Consider the following 19,347-nt stretch of genomic DNA (forward strand, 5'->3'; position numbering starts at 1 on the left):
CTTTTCTCACCTCTTCTATTTCATATAAGAGATACTTTGTGAGTCTTATTTTTTTCCCTTTCCCTTGTATTTAAATTTTCTCTTCTCTCTTGCTGCTTTAAGAAGTTCATCTTTTTTTTTTTTTGCATTTTGATTATTATGTGTCTTGGCATTGTTCTGTTTGAGATTATTTTGTTTGCTACTCTTTTGGTCTCTTGAATCTGTGCAGCTGCCTCCCTCCAGAGAGTGGGAAAGTTCTCAGCTATTATCTTTCCCACCAGTCATTCTTCCCCTTTCTGTTTTTTCTTACCTTCTGATATTCCTATAATTTGGAGATTATACTTATCGTCTTTGCTCGGTAAGTACCTTACATTTTCCTCCATTTTTCTGTTTTTGTTTTCTTTTTCAGCTTCCTTATCAATCTGCTCTGTATCTTGTCTTCATGTTCATGTGTATGGTTTTCCCCTTGTGAGATTCTGCCACAGTGGCTTGCTACTGTGCTTTTTTTTTTTTAAAGAATTTTAATGCTTTTAATAGGCTTCTTTGTAAAAGTACTTTCAAGTAACAGACTTTTCAATGCATTATTCATATATCCTAAAACTTACTTCCTTAAAGTGTACAGTTTAATGGTGGTTAGTGTTTGCAGAATTGATTAAACATGGCCACTATCTCTTTTCTGAATATTTTCATCACCCTCATAAGAAGCCTTGTGCACATTAGCATTTTCTTCCTATTTTCTTTCTCCAGCAGGCTCTGGCCTTTTCTGGATCTTTACAGAATGGGAACAGACATTCCAGAAATGGGAGCAGACACTAAGAAATATTTTTTCCCTTGATATGGTGTTTTCTTGGTTCACTCTTTAAAAAAAATCAATTTCTTAAATTAACTCACTGTGAGATACAGTTACAAAGATTTTTGTGATAAGGTTTCAGTCATACAATATTCTAACCCCCGTTTCTCCATCAGTGTATATTTCCCACCATCAATATCCCCAGCATCCCTCCTGCCACCCGCCGCCCACCCCAATCTGTCTCTATGGCAGGTACTTCTCTCCCGTTTCTCTCTCTCTCTCTCTCTCTCTCTCTCTCTCTCTCTCTCTCTCTCTCTCTCCTCTTTTGGGAATTTTGCGCTGCAATAAAGATACTGAGAGGTCACCATGTTTGGTACTTTACCCACTTTCAGAACACATCTCCCATCCAGAGCGATCCCTTCCAACTATCATTGTCATAATACCCCAACTACTCCCTCAACTGCTCTCACTCCACCCCTCCCCCCAGCCCTTGAGTCAGGCTTCAAACTTTTGTGACTTCAATTCCATTTGTATGGAGTCTCTTTTCTTTTGAAAAAGTTCTTTGCATTGGTTGAATTTCTCTTCTAGAGATTGTTTCATTTCACTGGCAAGTTCTTACTTAATTTCTGTTGCCAGTGCAGAGATAGTTGATTTCACACCCTCATCAACCAGCTTTAAATGTTTTAATGGGCTTGGGAATTGATGGGGTTTCTGTCCCTATCTGGGATTGCAGCTGGGTTCCTTGGTTTCCCCATTGTTCTTCAAGTTTTGTGGGAGCTAATTGTGGGGGTTCAGATTCCCAGTTACTTGAAAACTGATCTGTTGATTTATTAGTAGCAGATGGCTACTAATATTACATTTGCTGTTCAGATTACTTTCCTTACCATGCAGTATTATTTGAACGTGTCCCCAAAGTGTCAATTAGCTACTCAGTTTACTGAGATTTAGGGCTCTCTATTCCCTGAGAATTAGGAATTTCTCTTTCCACCTGCTTCCAATATAAGAGATAGATGTAGTAATACATATGTATATATATATGCATATATATAATTTAATATATGTAGTAATGCATGTAGTGATACCCATGAGAGTTTGGGTTTAGAGGAGAGGGTGGCTTGAGCTGTGGTTCAATGGTGCAGGGGCAGGGTCCAATGGCACAGAGCAGACGCCTGGGGTTCCTAGACCTGCTGGTGTGTGGCTATGGGGTTTCAGGGTGGGGAGGGGCAAGTCCTGGCTTCACAGAGCAAGCACCTGAGTTTACAAGGTAGACTGATATGAGCTGGGGTCAATCCTTGGCTTAGGGGTGGAGTCTGGTGGTGGCAAAGGACTGAAAGATAGAGTATCTAGGCTTCCCAGCATATGACTGTGTGGTATTTCAGGGTGGGAATGGACTATTCTTTGATCTATGAGCTTAAAACTTGTCAGGGTATTTTTATAGGGACTTCACTGAATTTTTATAATGCTTTCGACAAGATTGTCATTTTCACAGTATTAACCCTAACAATCGATGTAATAGGGAATGTGTTTTCAATTCCTTATGTCCTTTTTTAAATTTCTCTCAGTAGTGCTTCGTAGTTTTTGTTGTATAAATCTTTCACCTTATTTGTTAAGCTGATTCCCAGGTACTTGGTTTTCTTAGGCAAAATTATGAATGGTTTGGTTGTTAATTTTTCTCTCTTCTCTTATATTGCTAGCATATAGTAAAGCTATGGACTTCTATGGCAGTTCTTCCTAGTCATGGCAGACCCTGGCAAACTACCTGTGGCATATTCGACATACCAAAAACAGTAACAGGTCTCATTGCCATGACCCTGAAAGAGCCTTCAGTATGGCAGTGTTGGCAAGGACGAGTAAGGAGAGACTACTAAAATCTCTGGCTGAGATGAATGGAGACGCTACTGGAGCCCACTTGAGCAAATCAATGAACAATGGGATGACTGACAGTGATACAGTGATACAATGATGGACTTCTGTGCATTGATTTTGTAGCCTGCCACTTTACTGTACAAGTCTATTTTTTCTAGGAGCCTTGTTTGTGGAGACTTTAGGATTTTTTAAGTATGCTATAATGTCATCTGCAAAAAGTTACAATTTAGGGACCAGAGAGATAGTATAACTAGGGTGTTTGCATTGCTTGCAGACAATCAGGGTTTGATCGAACCCCAGTACCACATAAGGTTCTTCAAGCTCCACCAGGAAATCCCAAATGTAGATCTGGGTGTGCCCCCACCCACCAAAATCCAAAAGCCAAACAATAAAGCGTGAGCGTTTAACTTCCTCTTTTCCTCTCTGGATGCTCTTGGTATCTGTTTTTGGCCTAATTGCTCTGACAAGGACTTTCTATACCATACTAAATAGTGCTGGAGAGAGTGAGTAACCTTGTTTCATGCTTAATTTTAGAATGAAGTCTCAGTTTTTCATCATTGAGCATGATGTTTATTGGGGGTTGTGGTAAATGGCTTTATCTATATTGAGGAAAATTCCTTCAGCCCCCATTTTACTGAATTTTTTAAAAATCGTGAATGGTTGTTGGATTTTGTCAAATGCTTTTTTTGCATCTACTGATATGATAACATAATTTTTACTTTTTCTTGTGTTAAAATGGTATATTACATTGATTGATTTGTGTATATTAAGCCATCCTTGCAATAGAAGGATGAACCCTACTTGACAATGTGTATAAGCTTTAGGATGGATCATTGGATATGACTTGCTAATGGTTTGTTGAGAATCTTTTCATCCATGCTCTATCTTATACACAGATATATGTATATATATGTATATAGTTTTCCTTTTTGTCATGTCTGTCTGCTTTTGGAAATGGTAATGTTTGCCTCAGAGAAACTATTTGGGAGGATTTCTGTTCTTCAACTTCTGAAACAGCCTAGAAAGGATTGGGGGGTAGGTCTTCTTTAAAGGTTTGAAAGAACTAATTAGTAAATCCATTTGGATCTGGGTGTTTGTCTTGGAGAGAGTTTTGATTACCATTTTGATCTCTATGATAGTGAATAACCTGTTCAAGTGCTCTTTTTCTCTTGATTCAATCTTGGAAAGTTATAGAAATCCAGAAACATATTTATTTCTATCATTTCTCAGTCTTTTGGCTAAGAATAAGTGCGGAAATGCATCCATTTCTTCTAGGTTCAGCAGTTTTGTCACATAAAGATTTTCATAGTAATCCCTGGTGATCTTTTGAATTTATGTGGTCTCTGTTGTGCCATGTCCCTTTACATTTTGATTTAGCTTAATTGGTTTGTTCTCTTTTTCTTTGTGAGTTTTGTTAATGGCTTGTTAAACTTGCTAAGTCTTTCAAAGAATCATATTTTTTTGGTTGATAATTGTTTTATAGTCTTGATTTCCTTAATTTAAGCTCTAAGTTTAAGTATTTCCTTCCCTCTGCCTCCTAACTCTCATCGGTTGTGGAATCATCATTGCAGTCCCTGCTTCTATTTTTATAGGACTGTAATGTCCTGTGTTTTTGTGTCTTGTCCTTTTTCTTAGGACACTTGATATCTTAATGTTATAGGGACACTTTGTTGTTTAGGTCACACCCTAGTATATTTAGGCTGATCTCATTTCTCAATCCCTAATCATTATCTGCTTAGTCCCTATTCTCAAACAGATGTCATTTATAGAGACAAGGCATTAGAATGTACAGGTATATATTTACACATATGTAGCTTATTTAGAAAATTATTCATAATGTTTATGTTTTAGGAGTTAATAATGTTACCATATTATGTTCATTACCTAAGTTCTAATATCCTTACAATGGTTTACTAGACCTGCTCCACCATGGATGGTCTCATCTGCTATTTGTTAAATGAAATTTTTTTCCATTTAACTGTCTTTGTTCTCTTGTCATAAATTAACAGTTTATGTATGTGAAGATTTATTTCTATGTTCTCAATTCTATTCCTTTATTATGTGCATCTTTTTATTACAATATCACACCACTTTAGATTACTATTGTAGTATAATTTAAAGCTGGGAACCATAATGCCTCAATTGCTTTGTCTGTTTGGCATCATTTGTGGTTTCATACCAATCTGAGGAATGTTTGTTATATTTCCTTGAGGAATGTCATCAGAATTTTTATGGGAATTGCATTCAATCCATATAATTTTTGGGGTAAGGAGGGGTGATGTATAGGGAGGTTTAGACCACACTTTGCAAAGCTCAGGGGTGACTGCTGACTCTGCACTCAGGAATTACTCCTGGCGGTGCTGGTGGACCATATAGGATGCTGGGAATTGAACCCAGGTCGGCCACGTGCAAGGCAAATGCCCTACACGCTGTGTTATCACTCCAGCCCCCCACTGTAAGGTTTAATGATAGGACCCAAGGATGCAGTACTGAGCATCTGTGAGACTTGGGACCACCAAGATCATCCCAGTGGTGTTTGAGAATTACTTGGGGCTACACCAGGTGGTGCTTGGGTGACAATGTAGTACCAGGATCAAACTAGGGTCCTACACACACAAACTATGTGGGCTTGGCCACTTTGATATTTTATTGAGTTCCTTAAGTCTATTTGATGCAATTTGAAATAGTATTGTTTTCTTGATTTCACTTTACTAGTTCATCTTTTGCATATAGAAGTGTAACATTTTTGCATATTGATTGTATATATTACCAATTACCTATTATTTGTTTATTATTTCTACTAGTTTTTGAGGAAGTCTCTATTTAGGATTTCTATGTATATTGTTGTATCAACTATAAATAATGTATTTAATTCAATTTGTGTGTCTTTATATCTCTCTCTTGCCTAAGTTCTGTAGTAAGGTATTGCTAACAGTGGATGGCCTTGTCTTACACCTGATTGTAGAAGGGAAAAAAAGTTTTTCTTTTTTATCACTGAATATGGTATTATATGTGGGTCTGTCATACGTGGCCTTTGCTATGATTCTAAGAATTCATCTGACTACTGGGTTCTCTAACTTAGTGAGGTAAACTTGTTTATGAGTCTCTTGGGATACTTTACATTTCTATGCTATCTGTTCTATATTATGTCCTTTTATTTCTGAGTCTATTTAGTTGGATTTTCCTTGCCTTTTTTTGGTTGTTGTTGTTGTTGTTTTTCTTCATGATACCTCTAAGGGTGTGTTGATTTTATGTGTTCTTAAAAAAAGACAGTTCTTGATTTCAATGATAAATTGATCATTGTCTATGAACATTTATTTTTTTGGAATCACTATTCAAAAACCTCCTTTAATTGGGTATTTGTTGTTATCCATGTAATGATACTTTCGTATTCTTTATATCCTTCCTTGTATTTTGTTGACTTGCTTCTGCACGCCATTATTCTTTACTTTTCAGTTAAAATTTTACACCAGTTTTTATTATAAAATAAAAATATAAAGCAATTCTGTGTTAAGCAATGTGAAAAATAAGATTAAAATGTTTGATGCCATATTTACTTTCTTTTCAATATACTGCCATTGCTTGTAATTGTTATATTCATTAAAGACATTTCTTTGACTATATAAAATTTACATTAACATCTTAATCCATGTTTATATTTTCTTTGATCACTTGATCACTTGATCCCCTGTTATTCATCGATTTACTCAAGCGGGTGCCAGTAACGTCTCCATTCATCCCTGTTGCGTGCTAGCGTAGCCCAATGGCATCTGTTTGTTCTAGGACCATGCAGAGCCTCAAACCGATCATTCAGGGTCTTGACGAAGAAGTCTGACCATCTTGTAGGTGGGCATCCATGCTATCTTTTGATGTCCGGTGGAATCCAGTCAGTAATGGCTCTAGTCCAGCGGTTGTCTGTAAACCTCATTACGTGTCCAGCCCATCTGATTTTTGATGCCTTGGCAAATGAGACAGCATCCCTGATTCTTGAGCGTTGACGGAGATCAGAACTCCGGATTCTATCTCTCATTTGAGTGAATCATGATATTCCAAGCATAGTTCTTTCGATTCCTCTTTGAGAGACCCGAATAGCGTTCTCATCCGTTTTCTTTGATATCTATGAGATATTAGCATAATGCATATTATTTTTTACACTGATTGTATTTTAGGCATCTTAAATCAAGACTTTTTCCTATTATATTATAGGAGCATTATGTGTTCAATTTTTTGAGGGGGGCCACACCCAGTGATGCTCAGGGGTTACTCCTGGCTATGCACTGTAATCACTCCTGGTGGTGCTCATAGGACCTATAGGATGCAGGGGATCAAACTAGGATGGGTTGCATGCAAAGCAACCATCTTTCCTATTGTATTATCTCTCCAGCCCTGTATGTTCAAATATATTAAATATTTTATTAAAATTAAACCATCATGCTTTATTATAGCTCTAAAATATATTTGTTTGTGTTTAATATAATCCTGTTATATATTAAAATCATTTTAATCTACTTTATATTTCTAATTCAGAAACAATGAAGGTACGCAAAGAATTTATATCAGAAAACTTGTTATGGAATGTGCATCATGTTTTCCAAAGGTATTCTAAGACTTTTGCTTTATCTTTTACTTAGAAAATATAAAAAATATTACAATTATTTCTAAGTATTCTGTTATTTACTTTTATAATTAAGGATATTATTTACATTGATCTAGTTTAATGTGTTGTTGGGTGGGTGTTTTGCTGTGTTAGTAGCAGGATTTATTGGAAAACTATCAGCATATAATGCCATTTCACTTACCTTGCACTTATTTATCTAGCTTGCAAATTGTGATGGATCTTGGCTTCTCATTTCTATATAGTAATATATAGTGATTTTGTTCTTCCTAGGAATTGTTTTATAAAAATATATCTAAGTTATATATATCTAAATATATCTTATTTTATATCTAAATATATCTAAGAATGAATACTATCCCTTTAGGTATTTTTTCCACTCTTGTTATCCATATAACAAGAGGAGACAATATTATCACAAGAAACACACAATATAAAGTAGTGAATCTAGAGATTTAGAAAGTGATTCATTTTTGTTTAGTTACACGTTTGCTGGATGTCACAAGAGATGTTTTCCTCTCCTTGACTCTAATGCTATCCTTTTTTCTTTTCCTATTAAGTCTCCAAACAGCTGCCCCGGTGATTATATTAAAATAACACAACCCTATATCAGGTTCCTTCCTCATCCTAAGCACTTCTCCATGATCTGTTCAGCAAAAGTTATGTGTGTATGATGTTCTCTCCAAAAGTTCTTGTATCTCTAGCACCTCCTCCACAATCCCTACCTCTCTTCCCTACTGTGTATATATGCTCCAGAAATAGCTTTTTTTTTTTTAAAAAAAAAGAGGGCTCCTTCGTATATTTTACTAGAAATGCTCTTTAAAACCCATTTCATGTTAGATTCCTTTTGTAATCCATATAGAGACTGAGTTGTCTGAAAAATAGGCTTTCAGTAGTTTATTACTCACTTTTCTGCACTTACACCGAAGTTGTATGTGCTTTACTAAAGTATTTATTACCTCCTTGTGAAAAACATTTCCCATTTCTCTCCTGTTTTAGAATAAATTTCATGAAGGCAAATCCTTTGTGATTTATTCCTACACTGACTACAAATCTTAGAACAGTGATTTGTAAATGTAAAATATTTAGGGAATATGATTGATCTTTGGTGATCTGAAATTCCTTTTGTCTTAGCCTTGTTCGTACCTTTCCCTTTGCTTTTTTGAGTTCAGTGAATGTAATTTATTTTTATTTGATGATTCATATCACAGTTCTTTCAAACTGTGAGGGCATGACAATCAAACCAAATCATAGAAATTTGAGTTGTAAGTTAAACTGTGTCTTAGACTGTCAAACAGAGCTGCTGCATGCAATAATATAGAAGGATAGTGTTCACTTTCTCACAGTTTTGAAAGAGGGAAGCCCAAGATAAAAGCACTAGCAAACTAGTATGTGGTGAGAACCACCTTTCTGGTCCACAAACTTTCACTATAATCTCTCATGACAAAAGAGATGAGCAAATGTTTGATGTCCTTTTTTCATAAGTACATCAATTCTACTGCTATAGTCTAAATCCTCAATTATCTTTTAAGATCTTACTTCCAACTACTATCACCTTTGGGGTTAGATTTTCGGTATTAATTTGGGTGAAGGATAGACATTCAGTCTGTAGCAAATCAAGTCTATCAGCACATAACCAAAACTAGATCTACACAAATATTACATGTTATGCCTAAATCTCACAGATGTAGCACCGTAGCACTGTTGTCCAGTTGTTCATCGATTTGCTTGAGCGGGTACCAGTAACGACTCTATTGTGAGACTTGTTGTTACTATTTTTGGCATATTGAATACACCACGGGAGCTTTGCCAGGCTCTGTCGTACAGGCAGAATACTCTTGGTAGCTTGCTGGGCTCTCCAAGAAGGGGGGAAGAATCGAATCTGGGTTGGACACGTGCAAGGCAAATGCCCTACCTGCTGTGCTACTGCTCCAGCCCCTCACAGATGTATAGACAATTATTCTGAATCTGTTAGAGGTCCTGCTCTTTCTTCTTCTTTTTTTAAAATTTTATTTTAGGCACTGTGATTTACAATACTGTTCATGGTAGGATTTCCTGAATAAAACATTCCAGTGCCAAACCCTCCGCTTCCTTCCACCATCATCATAGTGCCACTCCCTTGTATTTTCCCCGTCCTCTTCCACAGTGGTAAGCTCCCTTCCTTTTTCCTTAATTCATTCCCACCAACGGCCACTGATTTCTTTTCTTTTTTGTTGTTTCAAAATTCTGTCTGGGAAAACAGAAAGATTCTGTTTAATTAAAGATGGTGTCAAGTTGGATTCAAGTTAAGTAAAGTTCACTTGTGTATGACAACTGTGAAATACTTTTTGTTGTAGGCATCAGGTGAATTTCATGCTACCTACTTATCTAAGTGTCTGGGGATTCCAAGGCATCGGCATTTCAGAAAAAGGTAAGAATCTTGTATATAAAATACTGAAATTAGGGAACAGTTTCTCCATTGAAATCTGTTCATCATTTCATTAACAGTGGTATATTTCGAACTTATTATAACAAGATAAACAAGAAATTTTTATACATTTGAAATATTTAGTTTATTTAACCACCTTAAGTCACTACTTTATGAGCAATTACTTCAAATTCCCTTTTCCTAAAATCTTGTGATTTGCCGAGGGGTTGAAGTAGGGAATAAAAATAGGACTCACTAATTCATTTCCCCCCTTATTAATATGGGTAACTGCCACTCAGTACTAGTATTTTTACAGGGTTTTTTCATCGTTGTCTTATTTTTAATCATTATGGGTTCTAAAACAATAGAACTTTTTGCTACATTTAAAACTAGGATTGGGAAAGACTTCTTTAGAAGCTTTTTAAAGCTTATGCAATATTGTTACTAGAGCATTAGCCATAAAACAAATGAGTAATCATGATAAATTTTAAAAGAGCTATTCAATTCATTACACAACAGATATAAATAAATGAAAAAAGTTTCTAACAAAAATTGTAACATATTGTCTTATTAAAAAATGGAAAGTTGACTGAAATGACATGAGATGGAGTTGAGGAGGTCAAGTGATGGAGACAACCAAGTCCAGAGACATCTGGTGATCTGATGGCCAAGAAGAGATGAGGAAAGATGTAGATGGATGGGCATCTTGTCATTATCCCCACTTTCTTATTTGCTGGATGCATTTATCTGAGCACTATACTTTCTGTTCAGTTGATATTACATGATGTCAAAAGGGAGAAAGTACCAAGATTTAAAAAAATTCTAGCTTGTACCTAGATTTGTACCTGCAGAAAAATTAACTGTATCTTTAAGAAAAATCATGGGTATGACAATGGAATACTGTGCAGCTGTTAGAAAAGATGAAGTCATGAAATCTGCATATAAGTGTATAGAAATGGAGAGTATCATATTAAGTGAAATGGGTCAGAAAGAGAGGGACAGGCATAGATGGACTGAACTCATTTGTGGAATATAAAGTAACATAATGGTAGACTAATACCTACGGATAGTAGAGATAAGGATAAGGAAGATTACCCCACGACTTGAAAGCTCACCTCACATTGTGGGGGAAAGGGCAGCTCAGACAGAGAAGGGATCACTAAGTAAAGGAGGCTTGATGGGCTTGCCCGGGATGGGGGATGTGTACTGAAAGTAGACTATAGACCGAACATGATGGCCACTTACTACCTGTATCACAAACCATAGCACCCAAAAGGAGAGAGAGAGAGTAAAAAGGAATGAGCCTGCCACAGAGGCGGAAGGGGTGGGTGGGGTTGGGATGGTGGGAGGGATACTAGGAACATTGGTGGTGGAGAATGGGCACTGGTGGAGGGATGGGTACTCTATCAATGTATGACTAAATGTAATCACGAAAGTTTGTAAGTCTGTAACTGCACCTCATGGTGATTCATCAAAAAAGAAGAAAAGACAAAAAAGAAAAATTGTGGTTATGTAACTAATATTGGGGGGGGGAAGAGATGTTAATTGTGACCCAGTCTTTTTCTTAAAGCATATCCAAGCTAATTGGAAAAGGAAAAGCACTCTGGAAGCCTCATTACACCTGTGCGCACTCATATCTTGTAGGTCTGTGTGTTACTGATGTGCAGCACCTGTGGAATTTTCAAGGGCACTTTCTGAACATAAACCCAGAAGACAACTGAGAGGCCACTTACAACACCCAGACTCTAGGATGTAAGTTATTACGTGGATGGCACCAGGGAACCTAAATAGTCCATGTGTGACACTAGACCTGAGAATTCTGGAGTAAAAGCAGTGTACACATTATTCGCTTCAGTGCTGAGTGAATTGAGCATTCAGTGCAGAGAAAGCTTTTGGGGGCATTTAAAATATCTCTTATTTTATTTTATTAATTTTTAATTTAAGCACCACGAGATACACAGTTACAAAGCTGTTCATGATTGACTATCAGTCATATAATGTTCCATCATCCTTCCCCTCACCAGTGCACATTTCCTACTACCAATGTCTCCAGTTTTCCTTTCTGCTTCTGCCCCCAAAGTTCCAACCTGGTTCTGTGGCAGACACTTTTCTTCTCTCTCTCTCTCTCTCTCTCTCTCTCTCTCTCTCTCTCTCTCTCTCTCCCCCTCTCTCTCTCTCTGTGTGTATCTGTTGTCTGCTTGTCTCTCTTGCTCTTTTGCTCTTGCTCTTTCCTTTTGGGCATATGGTTTGTAATACAGATACTGAAAAGATTATCATGTTTATTGCTTTACCTACTTTTAGCACCCAGTGTTTGTCCAGATTGATTATTTCTAGCTATCACTGTCAAGTGGACTTCTCTATCCTAACTGCCCTCTTATGTTGCACGATTTATAGCAAGCTTCCCATCATGGGCCAGTTTTGCTGGCCCTTGTTTTACCGTCCTCGGGTATTTGTCTCCTCCAATGCTTATTTTTTATTATCCCACAAATAATTGTGATTATTCTGTCTGTCCCTGTCCTTCTGTCTCATTTCACTCAGCATGATACTCTCCATGTCCATCCATTAATAAGTCAATTTCATGATTTCATTTTTCCTGGTGGCTATGTAGTATTCCGTTGTGCAGATATACCACAGTTTCTTTATCAAGTCATCTGTGTTTGGGCACTTGGATTGTTCCCAGATTCTGACTATTGTGAATAGTACTGCAATCAACATAGAACTGCAGATGGTATTTATGCAGCATGTTTTTGGGTCCCCAGGGTACATTTCCCAGAAGTGATATTGCTGGGTCATATGGAAGCTCTATTTCTAGTGTTTTGAGGATTTCCCATATTGTCTTCTAAAATGTCTAGACCAGTCAGCATTCACACCAACAGTGAAGAAGAGTCCCTTTCTCCCCACATCCACATCATGACTTGTTGCTCTTGTTCTTTTGATGTATGCCAGTCTCTTGGTATAAGACAATATCTCATGGTTGTTTTGATTTGCATCTTAAAATATTCTGTATCAAACATTGTCATCTTATAATAAAGTCAGTATTATATTTCTAAATATTAGAGACTCAATATTCATGATTTTGAAAGGCAACATAGGAAAACAATTTGTGCCATAAATATCTGGTTAAACTAATATCACCTCTTTCTTCTTTTTTAAAAATTTATTTATTTATTGAATCGCTGTGGGAAAAGTTACAAAGCTTTCAGGTTTAAGTCTCAGTCATGCAATCATCAAACACATTTCCCTTCACCAGTACTTATTTTTCACCAAGAAGAAACCCAATATACCCCCCCTCCCAACCCTCCCAATGCCTGTGAGGCAGATGAATTCTAGGGAAAAGTTACAAAGCTTTCAGGTTTAAGTCTCGGTCATGCAATCATCAAACACATTTTCCTTCACCAGTACTTATTTTTCACCAAGAAGAAACCCAATATATCCCCCCTCCCAACCCTCCCAATGCCTGTGAGGCAGATGAATTCTAGTTAATACTCTATCTACTTTGATTAAATTCATTGTTTTGACAAAAGATGCACCATTATTATTTAGAGTTTATACCTCCAAATCAGACCTGTTGAAAAGACATTGTGAAATAATTTGTTTCTACAGCTGGTTACAAGAATTAAATGATGACACGCGGCTGCTATTGTGGCCGCACGATTTTGGATTTCTGATATTTTACTTATTAAGCCTGGAAGTATTTCTGCTGAGAGTCAGATAATTATGAGATTGGTTTCTGTGACTCTAGAGATGTGGATTAACACATAGTCCGTTCACTTTACTGCCGCAAGCTGCTGGGTTCTGCCTTAAGTCCTTGTGCTTCTGGAGCCATGGCTGTGCTGGAGAGTCGCTCAGTGGGGGTAACTCATGACCTCGGTAGGGCGTGAAGGACGAGCCCGGAACGCCCTGGAACGCCCCCCCTTCCCAAGAGGTTTCAGTCTTCCATCACGACCGGCTCATACCTGGCTTTCCAAAAAGCTCTGAGGCGGCCACCATCTTGCTGTCCAGAGGGAAAAAGGCAGAAGGGAGCAACATACTTTTCCCTCTGGGCAGGCATGGTGGCGTGGATCAACACATAGTCCATTCACTTTACTGCCACAAGCTGCCGGATTCTGCCTTAAGTCCTTGTGCTTCTGGAGCCATGACCGTCTCACCTCTTTCTTCTTGATGATTAGCAATGTAGAGCATGTTTTCTTGTGCCTTTTGCCCAATTGTATTTTTTCTTTGAGGCAGTTTCTGTTCATTTCTTCTCTCCATTTTTTGATGGGATTGGATTTTTTTTAAGTTCTATCTGTGCCTTATATATCTTTAATATTATCTGATGGGTATTAAGTAAATAATTTTTCCCATTCTGTGGGCTGTCTCTGTTTCTGGTTAACTGTTTCTTTTAAGGTGCAGGAGTGTTGGATAACATTGGGTTGTCCTTGCTCCTTCTGCAGGGACCTTAGGCTTATTGAGTTACTCCCAAAACAGTGCTCTTGAGGCACACCCAATTCCATCAAGCACTAATAATCCTATATTGCTTTTCTATTTCATTTATGTCATTTTCATGGTTTAGCATTGGCCTTTTTGTATAGACACAGTAAGACAGTTGATGCTATGCTTTTGTAACATGGGTGTTAATTGACTCCAAATAATATTTACTCCTGGGAATCTGTCATATTTACCTGACTTGAGTCTCAGTTGCCTTTACTTATTTTTTTTTCAATTTTGAACTTAAAATTTGTCTTTGGTCACAAGTTCTATTTTTCTTTTATTAAAAAAATTTTTATTAGTGAAACACCATGAGGTACAGTTGTAGACTTACAAATTTTTGTGCTTGGGTTTTAGTTATACAATGATCGAACACCCATGACTCCACCAGTGCCCATTCTCCACCACCAATGATCCCAGTATCCCTCCCACCCCCCACCTCACCTCCATCCCACCCCGCCTCCATGGCAGGGCATTCCCTTTTGTTCTCTCTCTCTTTTTTGGTGCTGTGGTTTGCAAAATAGGCATTGAGTTGCAGTCATGTTCAGTCTATAGTCTACTTTCAGCATGCATCTCCCATCCCGGGAGGATCCTCCCAACACCTTTACTTGGTGTTCCCTTCTCTGTCTGAGCTGCCTTTTCCCCTAGCATTTGTGGCTGGCCTTCAGGCCATGGAGTGAACCTCCTGGTACTTATCTCGACTATTCTTGGGTGTTAGTCTCTTATTTTGTTACTTTATACTCCCCAGATGAATGCAATCTTTCTATATCTGTCCCTTTCTTTCTGACTCATTTCATTTAGCAATATACATTCCATGTAGTACCACTTGTATGTAAATTTCATGACTTCATCTTTTCTAACAGCTGCATAGGAGTCCATTGTGTAGATGTACCAAAGTTTCTTTAACCAGTCATCTGTTGTCGGGCACTTGATTTTTTTCCAGATTTTGGCTAATGTGAACAGTGCAGCAATGAACATACAAGTGCTAATGTCATTTCAACTATATATATATTTTTTGCCTCTCCGGGATATATTCCCAGGAATGGTATTGCGGGGTCAACTGGGAGCTCAATTTATAATATTTTGAGAATCATCCGTACTGTTTTCCAAAAGGGCTGAACCAGTCGGTATTCCCACCAGCAGTGAAGGAGAGTCCCTTTCTCCCCACGTACACCGCGCCAACTGCACCAACACTGGTTGCTTTTGTTTTTTTGGAAGTGGGCCAGCCTCTGTGGTGTGAGATAATATCTCATTGTTGTTTTGATCTGCATCTCCCTGATGATTAGTGATGTAGAGCATTTTCTCATTTGCCTTTTAGCCATTCGGATTTCTTCTTTGAGAAAGTTTCTGTTCATTTCATCACCCCATTTTTGATGGGTTGGATGTTTTCTTCATGTGGAGTTCAACCAGTGCTTTGTATATCCTTGATATCAACCCCTTATCAGATGGGTATTGGGTGAATATTCTTTCCCATTCTGTAGATTGTCTTTGTATTCTGGTCACTGTATCTTTTGAGGTGCAGAAGCTTCTTAATTTCAGATAGTCCCATTTGTTTATCTCTGTTTCCAGTTGGTTGGTCAGTGGAGTGGAATTAGAGTAGGCCAGTGGATTATTGTCGTATTGTGGTTGAGGCGGTCAGGACTTTTTCCACAGAATTAGGTGATAAGGCTGAGATGTAAGTCAAGAGAGCTGGGAGTGGAAAATATAACTGTGCACCACACAGAAGGCCAAGCCCACTTTTAAGGAGGCCACGCCCCCTACACTGGAGGCCACACTCCCAGCTAGTCTCAGGAGCCCGCTGACCTAGGAACCTGCAGAGGAGGGCATCACCTCAAGGAAGTGGGTGGGAGGTCCAGAAGAACTCAGGCAGGTGTTCCCCAAAGTCTCCTCTGGCTGCCTGGCAGAGGGGGCATGGCGTGGGGCAAAGGGCACGCACAGGGCGCGAAGAGGAACTCACTCCGCGGCTACCCGACAACCTTGCCTTACTTCTTAGCACCCCCCAAAACAGGGTCCTGACGAAGGGATCGATGAATCCAAGGCAAGCTGTAAGCTACCTTGGCATCGAAAGGAGACAAGCTAAATATCATAAGTATAATAAGTTAAGAGCATGATCATGGAACAAACTCTGTAATGACCCAAAAAGAAATAACTGAATAAGGACCCTGCTGGTGTTGGGAAAGTCTAACTTGGTCTGAGGACTATAGTCTGAGATATATAGTGAGCTCTCCCTGGGAAGACCCAACCTTTAGGCTTAATATATCTCTTACTGTGTTCATACAAAATGATTAGAAATATTATAAGAAGTAAATTTTTTATGATTGTTTAAATGTGGAAAGGAGAAAGTAACACATCCTGGATGGAATCCCACCCTTGAACAGATCTCCTAGTAATCTGGAGTGCTAAATCCTCAGATGAGATTTTGACCTTTAGTTAATTTCCTAGAACTTCCCCAGAAAGAGTGGTTTTACCTCTGTTTGTTGTTATAGCAATGTTCAACCCCACCTATGTACCCTCACCCTTCGTGATTTCTATATAACTATGCTGTAAGGAGAAAGAAGGGGACTTTGGGACTTTGAGGTCTTTGAGGACTAGAGGGTCTGTGAGGACCAGAAGGAAGACAATGACTGGAAGGAGATAATGGAGAGAACTTTGAGGTCTACAAGGAGACTAGGGTGATGGAAGTATGATGACTGGGATTAGGACCAAAACTACAACTATGATTGCACCATAAGGGGAGAGATTGGAGTAAGCTGGGGAAGAGAAATAAACTGACTGCCAATAGCCTGGGGTCTGGACCCTGTTTCTTTGTTCTCTCATCCTTCTTCTGTCTGTCGCTGTTGTGGGCTGAACTGGGGAGGCAGGTCTCAGCTACCGAATGCTTGAGTCCCTTGCGTGTCCCCATGCTTTTCTTGAAAACTCGCAAAGGAGTTTCAAGAGAAGGAAGCTTGGGTGGAGGGAAAGTGGAAAGACTAAAGATACAATAACTAGTATATAAAACAGGGAAGATAAGTGGTGATTTAGCTTGAGATTAATGGTATATTTCCATTGAAATGAGAATGATTTAATCTTTATTAAGTAAGTCTTTGGAAATACACAACAAACTTGCAGTGCAAAGATAGAGCTGGAGTAGTGTGGAATAATTATTCAACAGGAGGTTTTGTTTATTCTTTTTTTTTAAAACGTTGTAGGCTCAGGTAATGTACTTATAATAGTCTTGACACATATTTGATATACAAAGTATGTAAAACTCTCCACCACTTTAACTTCTAGTCCGTCTTATCCTCCCCTAAACTTCATTGACCATCCACTTTGTAACTTCACCTGAAGAAGGTATTTTATGTATTCTTCTCTTACAATGGGGAAATTGAGGCATATATAAATAAAGTAATTTTTCTAGGAAAACACCTAGAAGCAAGGGTTGGGAAAAAATAAAGCTTGAAGCAGAGCTGAGATCCAAGCCTAGTAGTCTGATTCTTGGTTACACAGGGAAGATTTATATAATTTATAATTATATCTTTATAAGTTTTACATTTTATTATAATTACATTTTATTAAAATAGTCTGTATCAAAAGTTATCATATTATAAAGTCAGTATAATATTTCCAAATATTAGATACTCAATATTCATGATTTTGAAAGGCAATATAGGAAAATAATTTGTGTCATAAATATCTGGTTTAAACTAGTATAACGTCTTTCTTCCTTATTTTAAGAATCTCAATTTTAGCCTGCTATATTGCCACTGTTCTGGGTCTCAAAATTGGGTAGAGATAAGTTATGAGGCTCCTGGAGAAATGAAATTGCATGATACTTCTAGGAAGGAGAGTTGATTAATAGGAAAGGGTCCTTATCTTATCCTCCTGTTTTGCAGCCTGTAACCAAAATGATGGTTGGTGTTCTGGCAGTCATCTGACTAAGAGGCAACAGTGAAAATGGAAGATTGATGATGTGGAGGAACAAAAATTAGTCCTTATCTCTGATGACCCATGGAGATGCCATCCCAGATTTTTCTTTCTTTCATATGAAAAATAAACTTTGTTCTCATTTAAGCAACACTTATGTCAGTGTTTGCCTTACACACAGCCAACATGGCCAACCCGAGTTCAATTCCTCCGCCCCTCTCGGAGAGCCCGGCAAGCTACCGAGAGTATCTCGCTCGCACGGCAGAGCCTGGCAAGCTCCTCCTGACGTATTCGATATGCCAGACACAGTAACAACAAAGTCTCCAATGGAGACGTTACTGGGCCCGCTCGAGCAAATCGATGATCAACGGGAGGGCCTTTATTATTTTATTATTATTATGTCAGTTGTCTATTACAAACAAGAAGACCTAGCTCTAGGTATAAATCATTTTCCTTCTTCAACCTAGTTTCTCTTCACAATGTTCATCATGGTTTGCTCTGTTTTCAAACCTAGACTCAGGTTCCTTGAGCCTCAGTCATGCTCACTGCTACCCAATTCCAAGCTCAGTGTCTGTCATAAGTGAGGTGCCCATGAACATTTTTGAATTCATGATGAAGAATAATTTAAACAGCATTTTCCTAATATCTGTGCCCTTCTCTCTGCTTTATCTATTATCCCATGTGCCAATTTTTAAATCTGATTAACCCATCCTTTTTCTCTCTCTATTCCTAGTGACAACCTTAAACCTCTCTCACCTTGTCCATCATCTCATTGACCTCTCACCACCCCTATGTCTTTCCATTGTATGTCCCAGTCAAGGATGCCTGGGATATACTCCACCAATTTCTCAAGGATCCAGAACCTGACCCTAAGAGGAGAATGAAATGGAAACTCAGGTCTTTTTTCTGTGGCCACATTAGAAGCTAGGTCCCACATGGTGCCTAAGGTGGGATTCTGCAAGTTCCAGGGGATGTTGGGAGGCAAGTTCATACTTAATGCATGACATCATGACATTGTGGCTCTAGGGATGTCCTCTATGACCAGCCTGGGATTGGTGTGAGGGACCTCACTTTAAAATGGCAGTATTTAATCCCCACCTTAATCCAACACTTCGGTCTTCTGCTCATGTACCCCCCAAGGACCCTGAATAGCAGCTTCTCACAGGAGGAAATTTTCCCAGCAATCAAAAAGCCCACCAAAGAGAGGTGGCTTTGTTTCCTCCCTACAAAGAGAATGAGGAAGATTTAAGTCCTGCATCCCCAGTCAGATCTCAGCTATTCCAGAATTCAATTTTAATCTTTTTTTTAAAAAACTTTTCT

The 19,347-nt window shown here is 38.3% G+C and overlaps 1 protein-coding gene across 1 annotated transcript in view; it reads left to right on the forward strand.

The window, feature by feature from the left end:
* The window catches only part of LOC130045800 (complement C5-like), a 57,088-nt gene extending 38,908 nt beyond the window's left edge, over window positions 1–18,180 (forward strand). The window contains exons 18-21 of the mRNA XM_056138675.1: window positions 7,163–7,232; window positions 9,587–9,660; window positions 11,302–11,409; window positions 17,997–18,180. Of these exons, the coding sequence (XP_055994650.1) occupies window positions 7,163–7,232; window positions 9,587–9,660; window positions 11,302–11,378 (221 nt within the window). The 3' untranslated portion in view covers window positions 11,379–11,409; window positions 17,997–18,180. The remainder of the gene's footprint in view (window positions 1–7,162; window positions 7,233–9,586; window positions 9,661–11,301; window positions 11,410–17,996) is intronic.
* Window positions 18,181–19,347: the final 1,167 nt, after the last annotated feature.

The sequence above is a fragment of the Sorex fumeus genome, unplaced genomic scaffold (assembly GCF_029834395.1).
Source record: "Sorex fumeus unplaced genomic scaffold, SorFum_2.1 ptg000129l, whole genome shotgun sequence".
Taxonomy (NCBI): Eukaryota; Metazoa; Chordata; class Mammalia; order Eulipotyphla; family Soricidae; genus Sorex; species Sorex fumeus.